Below are 19,121 nucleotides of genomic sequence, written 5' to 3' on the forward strand. Positions count from 1 at the left end.
CGACTCAACCGCACACTAGCCGACATGCTATCAATGTACGTTGACGTCGAGCATCGAAATTGGGACGCCATTCTGCCGTACGTAACGTTTGCGTACAACACCGCCCTGCAGGAAACAGCCCGACTGACCCCCTTTCAGCTTGTCTTCGGTCGCCAGGTGACCACTCCGTTGGATGCTATGTTGCCCGTCGACCCTTACTGCGACTCTGACGCTGACATCGACGTAGATACCTTCGTTCAGCGTGCTGAGGAAGCGCGTCAACTGGCCCGCCTGCGCATCCACCGTCAACAGGAGGCTGACGCCACTAAGTACAACTGTGGACGCCGTTTCGTCAGTTATGCTCCCGGCGACCTTGTGTGGATTTGGATACCTGTTCGTCGCCGCGGGCTCTCTGAAAAGCTGCTGCGCCGATACTTCGGCCCTTACGAAGTAGTGCGCCGCATCAGTGATGTGACTTATGCAGTTGCTCCCGCCCCGACAGCTTGTTCATCGCGCCGGTCGCACCGAACTGAAGTCGTACACGTTGTTCGCATGAAGCCTTACCACGACCGGCTACCTGACTGAACTACCTGACCGAACTGCGGTCCACTGCAGCTGTGTTCTACCCTTTCGCTGACTTTTCCCTCCCAGCCGCATCGTGTCGATGCTGCAGAAGAGGGGGGCAGTGATATATGCATTCGAAGAAGAGACAGAAGTAGCGCATGCGCTAGAAGAGGAAGAAGTTAGTTGGCTCTCTCGCGCGCGCTCGAACCACTAGGGGACCGCCGCAGGTTTTTCGTTTCTGCGCGGGTGTTCTTTTTGGCGTTGCACGCTACAATATTGTGCTTTGGACTGGCTACCCTACTAGAAATACGAATAACATTACTTCTGTTTTATATTGCAAGAAAGATATGTTTAAATATTCCTTCTTTCCGTGTGGTGGGGTAGATTCGAATGAACTCGACGAGTCTGTTGTATCCCTGAATCCCTGAATGATTATGATGAATTTGTTGCCAAGATTGTGGCGTAATTGGTTCTAGTAAAGCGTTCGTGTGTTCATGTTAAGACCGTCACAGGGTTCTACGAATGTTTGTTTGCGCTGTTGGCTTCTCTTCTTATGCTGTTGCTGTTGTGTTACGATGCAAATCCCATTCTGCCAGAACTCTTTGAATAGGAGTTAGCAGTATTGTAAATAAATAAATAAATATGGTGCATGCATGCGGAACTAATCAAATCAGGGGCCGTCTTGAGAACAGGAAACGCTTTGCGACCGGTTGCGAACTTCGGACAGTCGAATACAGCTAAAGTCTACACTTAAGCTCCGCGCTCATTCACAACCGGTCTAGAATGTTCCCCAGAGAGAATATGTTTTGCGGTTAAAAAAGGTAATCTTGGCGCCTAATTAAAAACCAAAAGTCAAAATCGCGAGCACTAAAATTGTGATGCCTCTGACGTGTTTATATAGAGTGAGAGACTGTAATGTTGTGATCGTTTGCTGGAACATTTCTAAAGTTATTAAGCGAGCACCCTGCGGGCGATGGTGCGTTGTCGCTATCTGCGATTTTTAACTGGCGTGTCATTTTGTAATAATTCACGGAAAATGGAATTGTGAATTAAGCTCAGTGCGTCGCGAATACTGCTGAATAGGTCCGCATATCACGCTGTAAGCTACGAATGCAGTATGTCGATTTTATGGCAGTAGGTCACAAATTATTGCAAAATTGAAACAAATGCAGTCAAAAACTTGAATGGCTCATTATTTTGAGCGGTTCATTAAGGGAGCGTATCAGTAAGTACACGTTTCCAATTATAGCCCTTTACCAAGTTAACAACCACGTCACTTAATACTTCAGTCTTCCAAGATGTTCAGAAGAGGTCGCTCAGAGATTGCAGCCATTCGTGGAAGATACGTGACCATACTTGCCATCGTTAGGGAAGTGCGAGACCCGTCTTGATTCTTTTGTGGGTGTAAAGCCCTCAGATCACGGTTCTAGCCATAAAACGCCATAAAACGTGCATGTAGCCTACGTAGCCGCCGTTATAAGGGCTTTGGAAGAGCGGCTATGTGGCGTGGCTGAGCCTTGCTGTCTCGGCCGTTTCGATGAGAAAAGTCGCGTTTTTATTCTGTTGTCAGGGCAGTAGGCGTAGATAAAAATAAGCACGAAGTGCTGTGCATGTGCGCGGAAGACGACAAGGCAAAGTGTGCGCTCAGGCATTTTGGTCTCTTGCCTATTTGTTGTCCGGCATTTCTGCTGTCTCTCGCTATACATATCTTCACTGCCCTTTTGTAAATTTATTTCTTCGTGTTTCATTATAGCAAATCGTACAGATATTAGGCTCTTTTTTTAGCCTCTGGATTTAGGCTTTTGGTGATCTGCCACACACGTCAAAGGCAGCCCCGTTTCAGCGCCTTCCCTAACGTTTCATCGTAAAGCATTCAAACTTTAACTAGTGGGCATCTATCAAAACAAGAAAAATTTAGAGCCATCTAGGTGATACAACAAGGTTTTTGACCAATCTACGGCTCCCATCGCTTTTTTGCGTCCCTTAAAAACAAAACAGGAAATGTGATTTCCAGTATTCAGTGCCTATACGCCAATGCATCTACAAGCGCTTGCATGTCGCGCTGTACCTTATCAAATCCCCTTTGTGTTGTATTTGACGCTATGTTATTTCATTATACAATCAAAGCCACCAAAATGGAATCGCAAAACTATTGAAGTTATTCAATACTAACTGAAGCAAATATGTATTCCCTCATTCTCAATGCTCCGGCAGTGAGGTAGATGCATTGTATTTAGGTTTAATGCATATTGTCGCGCTACAATTCAAACTGTGGTTGTACGGAACGCTTTGCCGCTGGGACACTGATGACAAAGTTAAATATTAGTGTCAAACGCAGCGCACTAAAGCACCATTTATGGACGATTGACTTGAAGCTTAAGAATATTGCTGGGCGGTGAAAAAAAAACAATAAACAGAAGCAGAAGTCTACTTTAGGCATCGATATCAAGGACAGCCTTTTATTTTATTTTTATCGCAGCTCGCGCTGCAAAAATGCACTTCAAGCGACACGAATTTCAGTTCAACTTCCAGGTTTGTGCCAGCCACAAATTGCATGCATATAGCGCCAAGTTCTTTAAAAATCTGTGCCCAGCGAAAACTCATCACCAAGTCTTTTTCGTGCTCCCTTCATAGCCAGTATAGTATAAGCATGAACACGAGGTTAGCTTGGTGAGTGCGTCATTCTAACGCTGTTTCCACTCTTTTTTGACGTCCCTTTCAATGCCTTGTTGTTATTTGATCTTTCAAGAGTGCTTGTGGGAGGTGTTTGCTTTCTCATTTGACGGTCTTTGTAGTAGAGTGTAGTAGTTGGTTTTTAAAAACGCTAGTGGAAGGTGAGGATGCATTCTTGGTTTCACGGGCCTCTAAGAAACTATTGCCATGACGTTTATGCGTAACACTATGAATAACATTTCGAATGAAATTTGCAAAGCATAAATACATTCTGCAACATGTATCTCGTATACCTTCTCATTTTTCTACCCAATACCGCAACAGAAAGCGGAGTGCATATATATGAATAATTTGTATAAGCAGTTCAATAGATCCTGAGAAAAGCCCGCCGTGGTGGCTCAGTGGTTATGGTGCTCGGCTACTGACCCGAAAGACGCGGGTTCGATCCCGGCCACGGCGGTGAAATTTCTATGGAGGCGAAATTCTAGAGGCCCGTGTACTGTGCGATGTCAGTGCACGTTAAAGAACCCCAGGTGGTCGAAATTTCCGGAGCCCTTTACTACGGCGTCTCTCATAGCCTGAGTCGCTTTGGGGCGTCGAACCCTATAAACCAAACCAGACCAGATCATGACACAAGCGGCAATGCGACGAGAATTCATGATTCAGTAGATTGTAAAAAAGCAACAGCCAATTTTCCATAGAGCTGAATAAATGGTCAGTATGCATTTAAAAGCACGTTTGCTGCTATGAGTAATTTAAGCGAATGCGGAACCGCTAAAAAGTTTATTTTTTCAGACTATCGACGCACGCAAACTCACTTTGCCCTCTGTGGTATTTGATGGCACATTGTGCGTAGAGGACGTGTAAGAGGAAGCCTCCCGGACTTCGCTGTGACAAAGCCGATCAGTGTTGTGCAATGCATTTACACAGCCAACCGGACGTCGATTTCAGCCTAGCGATTCAATACTTCACTTTTTCGGGACTATGGAATATGGTTGCGATCGTCTTTTAATGAGTAAGCTTTAAGGGTCTAGTTCAGCGGAAAAGCCAGCGCCGTTGTGGTGCGTGTAGAGAAACTCAGGACTGGTCGAGAGGGTCGTGGCTTGAGAATCTCATGACTTCGCTCGAGTAGTTAAAAAGAACCACAACAATCACACAATGCAGACGAGGTGACACTTCCGCAGAATTCTTTTTGTTCTACGGGGTCGTGTCGTCATTCCACCGTCCTTACGTCAGGCCTCAGAAGAAAGAAAATCAATGTGCGCTGAATAGAAAAATTAGGCAGTGGCTTAGCTCTGGTTAAGCCTGCATATGCAATCTGGTTAAGCCTGCATATACAAGCGAAAAGCTGCAGTTATGCTTGGTATGATGGCCGTCGACACACTGCCTGTACGGAGGCGCAGGAGGAGACGGAAATCGGCGCGGTTAAAACTGCTCGCAGGAATGCGTAGAGGAGGGTTGCCAGCTGCGACGCGGGCAACACGCGTCTGCAACGAAAGGTCAAACGCTGGGCGAGGAGGCGAAGCGCGCAGTTGTAGCGACAGCTAGAAGGCGACGCACATGCGCAGGAGCGCGCGGCTGCACCGAAAGGTCAGTCGACGGAGTCGGCGGCTGCGACGGCTGCGGCAGCGGCGAGGAGCGACCACCTGCGCGGCGCGTGACGTCACTAGGTTTCGCGCATGCGCATAACACACCAGTTCGGCTCACGCGAAGCTCGGCTTTGACCCGTGTAGTGAAGCTTTTCGCTTCAAAACTGTTGAAGCCGGCGTTTGACCGGCTGCTCCTAGCGCCCTGAGCCGGGGAGCTAACCTTCCACTCCTGTGGAACGTTCGCTCAACTTCACTGAACGCTAGCTATGTCCCATTTGGCACAGGTAATCAGTCCAATATTGAAAATCGATAGCTTCTTTCACATTAGTCGTCTGTAGAACCGGCCTTTGCCAATAGGCTTCTAATTATGGGTCAATTACCTGTGCTCCTTGGTACATGGGTTTCCGTAAATAAATAAAAATAAAAATGAATAAAATTAAAAATAAATTAAAGAAGACCGCCGGCTCAAGAGACCTATTTACTCTATTTACAGTTTTTTTTTTATTTCAAGCTTATTAACGACCGTTTTTCCAGTAAAAAACTGCTTGGAATTTACGCAGCGTTTTCTTCAAAACGGCATCTCATCGCTGACCTGGGCGTTCTTCGCTGGTCTTCCTCACACTCTCCGCAGAGGTGATCGAGCGTGTTCGGCGGCGCAGCGCCGTCCCGTTCCGGCCCCCCGTCGAGTCGCTCTCGTGCGCCGACTACGTGCTCCGTTGCATGCAGGAGTGTTGGGACGAGAACCCCGACAGCCGGCCCGACTTCCGCTTCGTCAACGTCAAACTACGGCAGATGCAGGCCGGCCTGTGAGTCGCCCTCCTCTCTGAACTCCTCCAGTCTGAGACGTTTATGCAGTTTTCGCTGGATTCAGCAATGCGCACGTGTCAAATGCTGTGCAGAAAGCCCAACATCTTCGACAACATGATCGCCATGATGGAGAAGTACGCCTGCAACCTGGAGAGCCTCGTCCAGGAGCGTACCACGCAGCTGGTGGAGGAGAAGAAAAAGACCGAGCGCCTGCTGCATCGCATGCTGCCCAGGTAGGGAGTGGATAAGGAGATAAGGCTTAACGATAAGCCGGAAGACATGAAAGAATGCCGAAATTGAAGGTCGTTAAAGGGCAACTGCACTACTTTGTGAGAATTTCACAATATTCGATAATTCAAACCTAGACTAGCTGTAGGTAAAGCATACCAAGACTTCTCGCGCTAGCATTTAAAATAGCGACGTAATCGACGATTGAATTGTAGGCTTCTTGTCGAAGCACCGGAGAAGTGCAGGGAGTTCGGTGTGAGGTCACGGAAGGTAAGATTTCAAATTTCCGCTGCCGTCAACTACACCCTTCAGTGCATCGTTGGAAGCTGCCAAACAATGCTCAGCGGGCTTTGCCTTCGGTAGGATTGGTTTGTTTCCTTCAAAGCAGGCGTTTATGCATTGTAAATGAACCAGCACCGTCGATGACATCATCATCATATGCCCGCACTTGGCGCTGCGCGCTGCGGATGAATATAAAGGCCGTCGCGGTGTTCATCGGTGAATGTGCCACCCAAAAGGGCTTCGCATGCCTTCCCTGCAAGTTTCACACATAGGCCCCTTTAAATAAGTCGAGTTATAAAACTTATGCAGTTGCCGTTTAACGCCTGGTTGTCTGGAACACACAACGTTCTGCAGCATTCACTTCGGAGTTGCAGTGTCTAGTCTTTGCATTTTCCCTTCTGACATGTTGAGCCTTTCTTTATGCGAAATCTGGGTTTTACACTACACGAAAGTGCATGTGATTTATGCGTTTATATCTTGTAGTGTTTCTTCCACAAAACTGTTTTTGAACGAAGAATATGACTAGTGGTTACCTCCACCGACCTGGTGACCTGGTCTGTCGTTTGTTCTTGTGTGGAAAAACTGTAAGCAATTACGCATGGGAGGTTGCAAACTGCAATTCAGGCTTGTTGTGAATACATTATGTGCGTTGTAGGAACGATGTTCTTATTCGGCATTCGTTCACATTACTTCGCATTATGGTGGCTAGACGCAGTCAACTTAAATGTGTTCTGAAGGTTCACCAATGATTGTTTTTATTTTTGCGCAGAATTGTTAGTTAATTTAAAATGATAATGCGGACGGTGCTTGCACAGATAGATATTTCAGTAGTGGCTGGCAACAGCACTGCGCGAAGTGCAGTCGTTCGTGCCTCCAGAACACGCCTTTTCATGTCAAGCAAGATGGAAATGCAAAAGCTTGCCAAAGTGTATCAAAGTCAGAAATTGGTAGAGGGTTGTAGAAAAATAAAATAACAGATTGTTTAGCACGGTTTGTAATCTTGGCAGTTGTGTTCGGGTGGCTTCGCGCATAGGGCTTCACAACTGTCAAAAACGCGAATAGAGGGAACCGTGTGTAGAAATTGCGGCGCATCCATGTGCTCACAGAAAGCTATAATCGTGAACGGTTTGCCAAATTTCCTAACCACACTATGTTATCTTCTATCCGAGCGCCACTTTCTCATGATAGCGAGAACACTAAAATTAATGACAGTTTCCATATTCCATCTGTGCAGGTCCGTCGCCGAGCAGCTGAAGCGGGGTGAAAGAGTTGAAGCCGAAAGCTTCGACAGTGTTACAATTTATTTCAGCGACATCGTGGGTTTCACCGCGCTCTCAGCAGTATCGTCTCCGCTCCAGGCAAGTGATACAGAGATCGCCATGCGATGGAAGAGGGATCGTTACTTTCTCATTAACTTCCTTTAAATCCGTGTTGCTATTCCGCAACGTATGTTAGCATTGATTTACAAAACGAAGACTATGTATATTGGAGTTGAATTTGGAGAAATGTTTGAAATAAGTGCCATGTGGACATGAAAAATTCCATGCCTTGACCTAGAGTTCTTGACATCGTCGCTGTAACGCATGTTGTTGCCCCTACTGAAAAATAGTGGAACTGTAAGGAAGAACGCTGCTACTGGAGCATTGCTGAGGTACTCAGCAGCTTGTAATATTCAGAATGTTTTTCCTTTTGTTCGAAGTTCCAAAAACTCTCTGAAACTCTGCGAAAACTGCCACTGAAATTAATGTGCACAAAAATGAAACGCCGTATTATTTCGTATATAAAAGAGCACACCCCAAGATGTTTGAAGCTATAAAAACAAACTAATTTTTCGTCTCCTTCCTTATAGTATCTCGTTTTCATTGACGCACCTCCTCTAGTGTTCAACCATCAGACGCTCTTTCGCGTAGGTTGTGGAGCTCCTGAATGACGTGTACACGTGCTTCGACTCCATCATCGGCGCCTACGACGTATACAAAGTGGAAACCATTGGCGACGCCTACATGGTGGTCAGCGGGCTTCCCATACGCAACGGACTGCGTCACGCCGGCCAGATCGCCTCTATGGCACTCCATCTGCTTGCCGCTATGCGGTGCTTCGAGATCCGACACAGGCGAGGCGAGAGGCTCAAGTTGCGCATTGGTATCCACTCAGGTAAGCCATTGCTCGGAAGGCTCTCTGACGTGCATTCGTGCCTTTTTTCTTGCCCTAAATTAATTATAAAACGCCTTCCTCCCCCCCCCCCCCTTCCTCCCTCCCATCCTTACAGGTCCTTGTGTCGCTGGCGTGGTGGGGCTCAAAATGCCGCGATACTGCTTGTTCGGCGATACTGTGAACACAGCCTCTCGGATGGAGTCCAGTGGAGAAGGTGATATACCCTTACGGACAATTATCATCTTTGTGTTATTTGCTTGGCTGCTGAGACGGAACGTAAATGACGCTTGTTTCTCTGGAAGCGGGTGCATTGTTACCGAATGGTAATAGGTTTCGGTGCCTCAGAGCCACACCATGGGAAATGGGCCAGTGGCGAACAGCTCCTTATTGTGCCGGACTATATGTTAACACATTTCTCTTACGTTCATTAGTTACAAAAAATAAGCAATCACCGTTTAGAGGTCTTAAGTGATGAGAGTTGCTTGCACATCTGGTGTTTACTTGGTAGGCGCTGTGCAGAACTTCCAAAATTAATGCTTAGACGATCATGTGGAGTAATTGAACCAAACCGGGTTAGCAGTATTTGCTGTACATGCCGCTATAACATCGCCTGTACATCACCTTCACACTATGTTTTTAATTTGATTTGGCCGTTTCTTTTTGTTCCGTTGCTGCATTGCTTTCTCGTAGGTGTAGACTTCTGAAAGTTGAAATAGTGTGGGTAGTGAATAGGTGGAGGGTCGCAGTCAGAATATTCATTTTTACGGGTAGGAACCCCGATGTGCATTCACTTTGGGTCGCCAAGCAAGAGATGCCCCGAACCTCTCAGGTCCGCAAGGTGCGCTGGGGTGCGGAGGTGTCACACATGCCACGACCATTTCGCTTAAAAAGGACTGTAACCATCATTATGGTCGGCCTGACTACCACCACTGCTAACAGGAAAGGGGGCACACAGAAATACCGCGAGACTCTCTGCGTAATCATCACTGAGTGCGCGCATTTTGTGGTCATGTACGCGTCTGTTTCGCATCAGCGGTAACCAGCAACGCACAATGCAAGCAATTATGTACAGTCGCAGCCTGAATAATAAGGGGCAATCTTCGACGTTAAAAATCTCCTCTCGGGTTGCCTACAGAACATGGGAAAGGTCCTTACATATTGCGCGAGTGGACACATGGTGTTTACCTGAATAAGTATCAAACACCCCTCATTATTTCTTGGGTACCACAGGCGAGTATTTTATTGTAAAGGCGTGTACCGTTATTCTGGCCATGACGGTAAAAGCAACTAAAGAAGGATACAACTCAAGAACGAAGAGATAGATGCGCCTCAAAAAAATTCCTGCAGTCAATAGCTTCGATGAATTTTCTAAACCCAACGCCTGGATTTAAAAAACCACACCGGCCTTTAATGCTCGTTCACTAAATTATAGAATATAAAATCAACAAAGTTTATTAAGTGAAAGGCACCTAAGATATAATGATAATGCACTCCTCTAGGCATTCAGTTGCAGTCCTGCCTGTCTAACGCTGTCCTCCACAACTACATTTCATTGCGCGCTTGAAACAAGCTTTAAGCGCTGACCTTTCCCTTTAATCACCGACGGTTCAGACTTGCACCAGAATATAAGTGTCTGTTGCCCTTGTCGTAACCTTAAGACGAATGTTACTCTGAACCTCCCCAAGAGACAACTACTTTAATGGGTTCTCGATAGGCACGTCATGTTGCATGCTTTAGTGACTTCTGCAGTAGCACCTGTAGTGGCATGGAAAAAAAAAAGAGAAATGTCTTGTCTCTTGTTCCACATTGCTGCCTGCTGTTGTGCTCTCCAGCTCTGAAGATCCACGTCAGCGAGGCGTGCAAGGAGATCCTGGACAGACTGGGCGGATACTACCTCACCGAAAGGGGCATCATACAGATCAAGGTAGGCACGAAGCGGCTCATAACAAGGCAGGGCATGGACAGGCACGCTTCTATTATTCAAACTTTCAAGCAGCACTAAACCGGCGACATGGTGGCACTTGTATGCCCCAGAGAATACTGCATGCCCAGTATACGAATCCTGTTCTTTACTCTCTTCAAATTGGTCTGTCGGGCTGGTTGGCAACCAAGTGAAGTCGCCGGGAAGCACTGGGGAAAACAAAACATCAAAGTGACAGGGAAGCGCACCAAGCGCTTTTTCTACGTGGTATTTGAGGCCAAGTGTTCACACGTTGTTATAACAATAATAAAAGGAGTTATGAAACGCAAACGAGGTTACAAAAAATACAAACAATTCAAGGAGGCGCAGCCCTGACTGTTGCTGCAGTTTCTCACTTGACGAAGAGATCCGAACGAAGGTCAAGCCTCTCATTACTGTTAGCAACAGAGCATCTGCTATGGTCATGCCTTCTTTATTATTGCTACCTCAGCATCTATACTGCATACACTCGACTAAGGACCGCTCTCACACGAAAAGCGGCATTTTTCAGTTCTGTTTATGGGCCCTTTTGCGGGAAGCTACTTTATAAAACCGTACAATCTGACGCCATGTCTAACGCTGGCGATACCTTTTAGTTTTCTCATCGCTACCACTGTCGCCACTGCTCAGACCTGACTGTTGAGTGCTCTCTGAAATGAAGTCATCTACGGTTTCATCCACTTCATACGAAATTCTTCTAAATTCAGAATGCTTAAGAATGTCCCACCACACCGCTCAGCCGGATTTAAAAACCGGCGAACAGCAACATTAAAGATCCCCACGTGGTCAAAATTATTTTGCAGACCTCCGCTACGTCGCCTCTTTCTCTCATTCCTCTTTCACTCCTACCTTCCTCCCTTCCCTTGCGGTGCGGTTCAGGTGTCCGCCGATATATGTGATACAGATACTGCGCCATTTCCTTTCCGCAAAAATCAATTTAACTACTTGGAGTGGCGCTCTTCTTGCTGTCCAGTAAGCGTCATTTCGTGGTTGGCCCTTGGCAGTTAAGCCAGTATACAGACCGCTATGTTTGTCTTTAAATAGCGCACAGTAATTAAAGTATGTAAAGGACACCATTTTTCTTGGTCATCTGGCAGCTCCGCTGTGAACGTGCTACGGAAGGAAATTTAAACACACGTGAACAACAGTTGTTATTGGCAGATTTTTCTTTGACCGAATTGCGTAAGGGAGAGTGTCCCATACACGAGCGCTGTCTATAGTCGAGTGTATACAGTAGTTGCCCCGTCAGTGCGTTACTCTGTGTTTTGACAGCGATGATTCCATTAATTGGTTTGTTCATAGAAGGTTGAAACAATGAAGTTGAAGTTGAAACGTTGAAGTTGAAACAATGAATGATAATCTTACAGCTAAAGTTACAGAGTGCGCCGCAGAAGTAGGTGGTAGGATGGTTCGACAGGATACCAGCAAAGTATCTCAGGAGACTAAAGATCTGATTAAGAAACGCCAAAACATGAGGACGTCTAACTCCACAGACAGGATAGAACTAGCAGAGCTATCGAAGTTAATAAATAAGCGCAAGGTAGCCGACATAAGAAAGCTTAACATGGAGAAAATCGAGCATGCTTTAAGGAACGGAGGTAGGCTAAAATCAGTGAGGAGAAAACTGGGCATAAGTAAAAACTAGATGTATGCGCTAAAAGACAAACAGGGCAATGTCATCAGCAACATGGATAAGATAGTTGAATTAGCCGAAGAGTTCTACACAAATCTATAGAGTAGCTAATGTAATCATCAAGCTACTGAGGGAGGCAGTCAAGCACAGCAATGGGACATCGTGCCAGTAACGAAGGAGGAAGTAAAGAAAGCCTTAGGAGCAATGCAAAGAGGGAAAGCAGCTGGGGAGGATCAGGTAACAGCAGATTTGTTGAAGGACGGAGGAGATATTGTGCTACAAAAACTAGCCACCCTGTATACGCAATGCCTTGTGACCTCGAGAGTACCAGAAGCTTGGAAGAACGCTAACATTATCTTAATTCATAAGAAAGGAGACGTCAAGGACTTGAAGAACTACAGACCAATCAGCTTATTGTCCGTTGCCTACAAGGTATTTACTAAGGTAATCGCTAATAGAGTCAGGACAACCTTGGACTTTAGTCAACCAAATGATCAGGCAGGATTTCGTAAAGGATACTCGGCAATAGACCACATTCACACTATCAATCAGGTGATAGAGAAATGCGCAGAATATAACCAACCCCTATATATAGCCTTCATTGATTACGAGAAAGCATTTGATTCAGTGGAAACCTCAGCTGTCATGTAGGCATTGCGGAATCAGGGTGTAGAAGAGTGCTATGTGAAAATGTTGGAAGATATTTATAACGATTGCACAGCTACTATAGTCTCCATAAACTCAGCAATAAAATTCCAATACGGAAAGGCGTCAGACAGGGAGACACGATCTCGCCAATGCTCTTCACTGCCTGCTTACAGGAGGTATTCCGGGGACTGGAATGGGAACAGTTGGGGATAAGAGTTAATGGAGAATACCTGAGTAATTTGCGATTCGCTGATGACATTGCCTTGCTAAGCCACTCAGGAAAAGAACTGCAAAGCATGATCAATCAGTTAGACAGGCAGAGCAGACCGGTGGGGCTAAGAATTAACATGCAGAAAACCAAAGTAATGTTCAACAGCCTAGCAAGGGAACAGCAGTTCGCAATTGGTAGCGAGGTGCTGGAAGTAGTAACAGAATATGTCTACTTAGGGCAGGTAGTGACCGCAGATCCGGATCATGAGAGGGAAATAACTAGAAGAATAAGAATGGGGTGGAGCGCATATGGCAGGTTCTCTCAGATCATGAATGGTAGCTTACCAAGATCCCTGAAGAGAAAAGTATACAACAGCTGTATCCTACCGGTACTCACCTATGGGGCAGAAACGTGGAGGCTAACAAAGAGGGTTCAGCTTAAGTTAAGAACAACGCAGCGAGCTATGGAAAGGAAAATGATAGGTATAACGTTGAGAGATCGGAAGAGGGCGGAGTGGGTGAGGAAACAAACGCGGGTTAATGACATCTTAGTTGAAATCAAGAGGAAGAAATGGGCTTGGGCAGGGCATGTAATGCGAAGGCAAGATAACCGCTGGTCTTTAAGGGTAACGGAGTGGATTCCAAGAGAAATCAAACGTAGCAGGGGACGGCAGAAAGTTAGATGGGAGGATGAGATTAAGAAGTTTGTGGGGATACAGTGGCGGCAACTGACAAAGGACAGGGTTAATTGGAGAGACATGGGAGAGGCCTTTGCCCTGCAGTGGGTGTAGTCAGGCTGATGATGATGATGATGATGATGATGATTCCATTAAAGTATGACGCACGTCAGCATAGTGACCTTTGCATGATGAAGCCGTGACGGGACATTTTTTCATTGTTGGGCTCACACTGTCTATCATTTATTTGCGACCAACTAACTACCTTATGCTTAACGGAGTGCGATAAGCAAGCCCTTCTGAAATGATCACTGAGGTTTGTTCTAGGATTTTGGAGCGAGAAAAACAGTTTTTAGGTTACACTTCCACCCAACTCTCTTTCCGTTTTGTGAAACTTTGTCAATTATAAAAGAATAGTGCAATCATACAGGGTCTGTTCTGAAAGTAGTAGGACTGGTTTTTTCCTGGACGAACGTGTGGACGAGAGGTGGTCTGCGCGTGCAGGATCGTTGAAGTGGGATATTGGGAATGCTGGGGAAAATCGGCAGTCGGCTCTCGGCCGTTGAAGAGAGGAGGTCGCTTGTACTGTGAACCGCTGTCGAAACGCCTCGTCACGCAGAATCGTCGAGCGTTTACTGGATCAGCGGTACGCGATCAAATTTAGAGTAAATCTTGGTAAAACTGGCAAACAGACTCCCAAAATGATTAAGGAGGCCTACGGTGACGCTTCCATTGTTAGATCAGGTGTTTTTTGAGTGGCACAAGCTTTTCCGAGAAGGTCAGGAAAGAGTGGAGGAAGACGACCGCTCCAGACGCCCTTCGACCAGCAAGACCAACGAATATGTGTAGCGAGTGAAACATTTACTTAACAGTGATCGTAGATGAGTATCAGAATGATTTCTGATGACTTGAGCATTCCTCAAACCCAAGTTTTTGAGATCGTGACAGAAAACTTATCCATGAGGAATGTGTGCGGGAAGTTGGTGCCGGGAGTGTTGTCAGAGGAGGAAAAGGCCAACCGGTAGGATCTTCTTCATCATGTGAATGAGGACCCCGATTTTTTTGCACAGCACAAGGCGGCAATGCTGCCTCAGCCCCCCTACAGCCTCGACGTGGCCCCGCCAGACTTTTTTCTATTCCCGAGAATAAAATCGACGCTCGAGGGGAAACATCACGGATCGGTAGAGGTGGTTCAACAGGCCGTGACGAGGGAGCTAAACAGCATTCTGGTCTAGGCGTTCATGGAGGCGTACGAAAAATGTAAAACTCATTGGCAGCAGCGTGTAGGTGCGGAAGGGTGCTACCTTGAAAAATTGTAGTCGTTTGTACTATTCTCTTGAATAAATTTTGTTTAAAAAAATGAGTCCTACTACTTTAAAAACATACCATGTATACGGCTGTGTCTTAAAAACTGCACAGCGTTCAGCAAGAGCTTAGACACTGCTAAACGAAAAACACTCTACCAAGCAGAATACAAAAATTGCTAAAGTGCGAAGCATGTTAGATATTTACCTGTAACAATTGACTGCCATTAACGCTCGAAAATGTTCTAATTTTTTCTGGGTCAAGTGGGGACGAATAAGAAACAAAGAAGGAAGATAATGAATAAATCTTAGTTTCCTTTGCACATGCTCAGTCACCGATTTCTGGCATGCTTTCCATGTCCTGTGAGACCTGTGACCGTATTTTTTTCCGAGTGAATTCGCACGCTCTTTTTCTACAACTGTACTCTATCAAGTCCAGTTTATTTCTTTCGATGTCCTTTATTACATGAAACATTTTCACCTTTTTGCTCACTCTATTGTAGATTTTAACGCCGGTGTCTGAAGATATACATACTTGCCGTCCCGGTTAACTCAGCTGGTAGAGCGACTGGTCCGGTGAAACGGTGGTCCCGGGTTTGAACCCCGGACCAGGACAAATTTTTCTTAACTACGAAGTTTCTGAGAAAGCTGCTTAGCTTTCCTTTGTAGCCGTATGGCTGAGCTCGGGTGGATGTCAGTAAGTAATTACTCCCTTATTACAAGTCAACTCCACCTTGGGGGATTCCCCTGAACATTTGACAAAGATATACATGGCGTATTTCTATACTGTATACATGAATTTTAGGATGTATTTACAGCATATCTCGGATTACCACCTAGTTTTCTACTTTTTTTTTCCCAGCTGCTTAGTCTACGACCAATTCTCCATTGCTGCTTGAAACGAGATGAGAATACCTGCGCTTGTCGCTATTTTAAAATATCCTTAACTCCAGAACAGGCATGGATAAATATAGATATTTAAAGAAACGAACATATTGTAACATATACCAACGTATCTGCACGAGCGGACCATTCTCGAAAAGTGCGTGAATATGCTTGCCGAATAAACTTATTTAAGAACAGCTTCTTCCCTAAGACAATACATGAGTAGAATGGTTTGCCTGCAGAAATTGTTTCCGGGACCCCTTCGTTTTTTATCCAGGATCTGAAAAAATATTTTTTAATGGGTTTTAGCATTACCTTGAACTTCTCATACCTGTGTTTTGACTTACCATGATAGAGTATGATTAAGTGATGCAAATATCAAGACAACTACATGTATACGTATCGTTTTATTTTTCACTGCTTGTTTCATGCTTTTCAATTTTCTCCTGAATTTGTGTTATATCATCTGTGCACTCATATTGTTTTTTTCCTTTCCCCCCTACACTAATTCCCGTAAGGGCGCTTTAGATATGTAAATAAATAAATACTCCTTTACATAAACAAAACAAAAACGAATAACCCATCCGCACCCACAACGCAGGGCAAGGGCGAGATGCGCACATTCTGGCTCCTGGGCAGAGAAGGCGGCGAGACCACACCGCCGGCTTCCTCGGCTGGCGGGGCCGGCAGTTCGGCGGCATCGCTGGCCGATGCCGTCAGCAGCAACGGAGTCGAAGGGACCGCCATCCGAGACGAGCTCCTGGCAGCACTGGGCGGCCGCGTCAGCAGTGACGAGGCGAGTTGCCTGCTCTCCGACGGACCCCACGGCAGCAGTCCCCGGCGGTACGCCGCGGTCCACAACGGCAGCTGCCTCAGCCTCTTTCACGAGTGCAAGCGCAGCCTGTTAAAGGAGCTACGCAGGGACTACTGCGCTAGGCCTAGCGGGTACCGCTCGGCACCAGTCATCGTCTGCCGGGACAGGCCGGCCGTCGAGCCGTGCTGAGTGTGGTCGCTGGTTGTTATAGTGTACGTGCATTTAATGTCCTGAGGACGTCCACCACTGACACATGCTGCTGCATTCCGATATACAAGTGCCGAAACAGGACGGACCCTTCTGAAGCGTGAAGGGACTTGCGTCTGCGGAGGCGATCGTTCAAGGGAAAAAAAGAGGCCGTGTTTAAGACAACGAGCCTGCGCATCGTCGACAGTAAGCGAGCCTGAAGAGCGAGGGAATGACACGAAGCCGTGCATCGATGAAAACTTTGGGATCCTGCCGACTGTTGAGGTGTACTTTAGAAGACTGTGCGTGTGTGTGTCTGAGCTTATGGGTGCGAAACTGATAACTTCTTTCGCGTGAAGTTAACTGGTACACAGCGCCTCAACCACCGAAAAGGTATTCAAAGTCCGGTTTTGTGCTGAGGAACGTGAGCGCTTTTGAAGGAAGCGTATTAGAACTGGGTGTTTTACGGAGCTATAAAAACACACAGGATAATCTAGAATGAAGGGCAGCGATGCCGGACAGCTAGGCCTCATATAGCTCTGAGGAAAGCAAAGAAGCATTTACTCGCTTGTACGAACACCGCGAGTATTCATGATGACAGGGGAGTCTTCTGAAGTATCGGTTGTCTTGAACACCATGCCGTCCGGGGAAAGCATTGAGACTGTCAGTATTTTTCATTAAAGTCTTGATGTTGAAGCCACATATGTACACAAAAAATGTAAAGAGCGCTCCATAATGAGTGTTTCAATCAGCTGCGTACGCATTTTAAAAAAAAATGCAACTGTTTCAGAGCACCGCAACAGCCCAACCGAGACTCCTGGAAGCCCGGTGCCCTGCGCAGCATCGTCAGGAGGGGCGAGGCACCTTCACTGACGTCTCTGTCGTCATGTCCTCGTATATCTCGGCAGGATGAGCAAAATCTGCTGCATCATCAAAACACATCCACAATCCACGTGGCAAGAGCACAGGCACTACATGCATTTTTCGCCGCTTCTTCCACACCATCGGCGACAGGGCAACCCTCCACTACGCCGCGTGTATACGTGTTTAAACGAATCTAGCAAGAAGTGCGTCGTGCCCCATCGCACCATCTAGAGCATCACCTCCATGTATTCGGGGCTAATGTACTTGAAAAGCGCATGCGTAAGACGTACCGGGGACAGAGAATGTAATACGGTTTTCGGGATACATGAAAATGCTGTTGCATCGAACCTTGGTAAGCGTTGTGATTTTACGCCGACAAGAGCGTATACCGTCGACCTTATCCTATTGCCGAAGACCCCGCAAGGAGCGGCGGCGGATTCCACTGACGACATACGATGGCCTTACCTTCAAATAAAAAGCAAAAACGTGCCAGAGGTTTGGTGCCGCCATTATATTGACAAAAACTCGGTTCGTAATATTTCGGTTCTTCTAAAACGGCTGTATTTTCCGTATGCGCAAATAGAAAAAACTTATGGTCGTGCGACGATTTGTGATGTGTATGTACACCTCCACTGTTGGTACCATGACTTTTCTTGGAAATTACTAAGCTTTGGTGGATGATTCGGGAGATAATCAGGTTTCTTCAACCGCCGTATTACAAATATTCGGAATGTGCCCTTGCGTCATCTTATTTATGAGCAACGAAAAACAAATCGCTTCTAACTGCAAACGACTGAGGCGACCAGTTTCATAGGGGCGCCTAGAGCCGCCTCGGAAAAGGGCATATAAATGGGAGTCCCCTAGATTTGGGGCATGAATTCTATGCGGGTTGAAAATAGAACTCGGGTAGAACACTCTGCAGGTGGGATCTGCGCCTTTTCTTATTCCTAACATGGCTTGCGCCTCGCGGTTTTTTTTAGAGTATGTATCACTGAAATGATGAAAGAAATGCAAGATAGATGAAATGAGTGCTGATTTCTGCATTTTGCAACTTCTCGACCGGCCCAAACGTAGCTCTGGAAAGCAAGATCTTAGGCAAAATAGTGATAAACCAAAACACACACGCGTTTACACAATAGTCCTTCAGTTCACAAAACTGCGAAAGTTATGCTCTCATTCAGGTTACGTGAGGTGGTATTTATCGCGGCATTGAGCCGGCGTACATTAGGAAGCAAAGAAACAGAGTTAATTCCCAATGACCTCGTTATCAGCTTATTTCTGATAACTTCAGCCTCACAAACAGACAACAGAACCTTTGAGGCTTTCATAGTAACGGTGCAGAAAAACAAAGGCGGGGCATGAAAAAGCGCTTGAGCTGATTTTGAGCTGTGAACAAGATTTTGAGTGATGTCCGAGGGCAACTGTCGTGTCAAGTTAGAGATGTCCAAGCAGCAGTGATAAAACTACGGCGAAGCAGTATTTTGCTATAAAGCCCGAACACCTTTGATGGCCGATATTGCCACTATCCAATATAAAACTTCCTGAAGTCTACAGTAAATTTAGGCTTTCTTTTTTGAGACATGAAAAATGATCGATGGTTTTAACGAAGCAACGACAAAATATCAGCACCAAAACTTTTAGAACACCTAGGATAATACTTATTA

General features: G+C 46.1%; 1 protein-coding gene across 1 annotated transcript in view; it reads left to right on the forward strand.

Moving 5' to 3' along the window:
• Positions 1-17,328, forward strand: part of LOC149347415 (guanylate cyclase 32E-like) — a 267,784-nt gene extending 250,456 nt beyond the window's left edge. Inside the window, exons 18-24 of the mRNA XM_089587089.1 lie at positions 5,437-5,611; positions 5,705-5,845; positions 7,357-7,480; positions 8,033-8,276; positions 8,392-8,490; positions 10,109-10,200; positions 16,195-17,328. Of these exons, the coding sequence (XP_089443215.1) occupies positions 5,437-5,611; positions 5,705-5,845; positions 7,357-7,480; positions 8,033-8,276; positions 8,392-8,490; positions 10,109-10,200; positions 16,195-16,596 (1,277 nt within the window). The 3' untranslated portion in view covers positions 16,597-17,328. The remainder of the gene's footprint in view (positions 1-5,436; positions 5,612-5,704; positions 5,846-7,356; positions 7,481-8,032; positions 8,277-8,391; positions 8,491-10,108; positions 10,201-16,194) is intronic.
• Positions 17,329-19,121: the final 1,793 nt, after the last annotated feature.

This window comes from Amblyomma mixtum, chromosome 4 (genome assembly GCF_055824585.1).
Source record: "Amblyomma mixtum isolate Tamu chromosome 4, ASM5582458v1, whole genome shotgun sequence".
NCBI classification, from domain to species: domain Eukaryota; kingdom Metazoa; phylum Arthropoda; class Arachnida; order Ixodida; family Ixodidae; genus Amblyomma; species Amblyomma mixtum.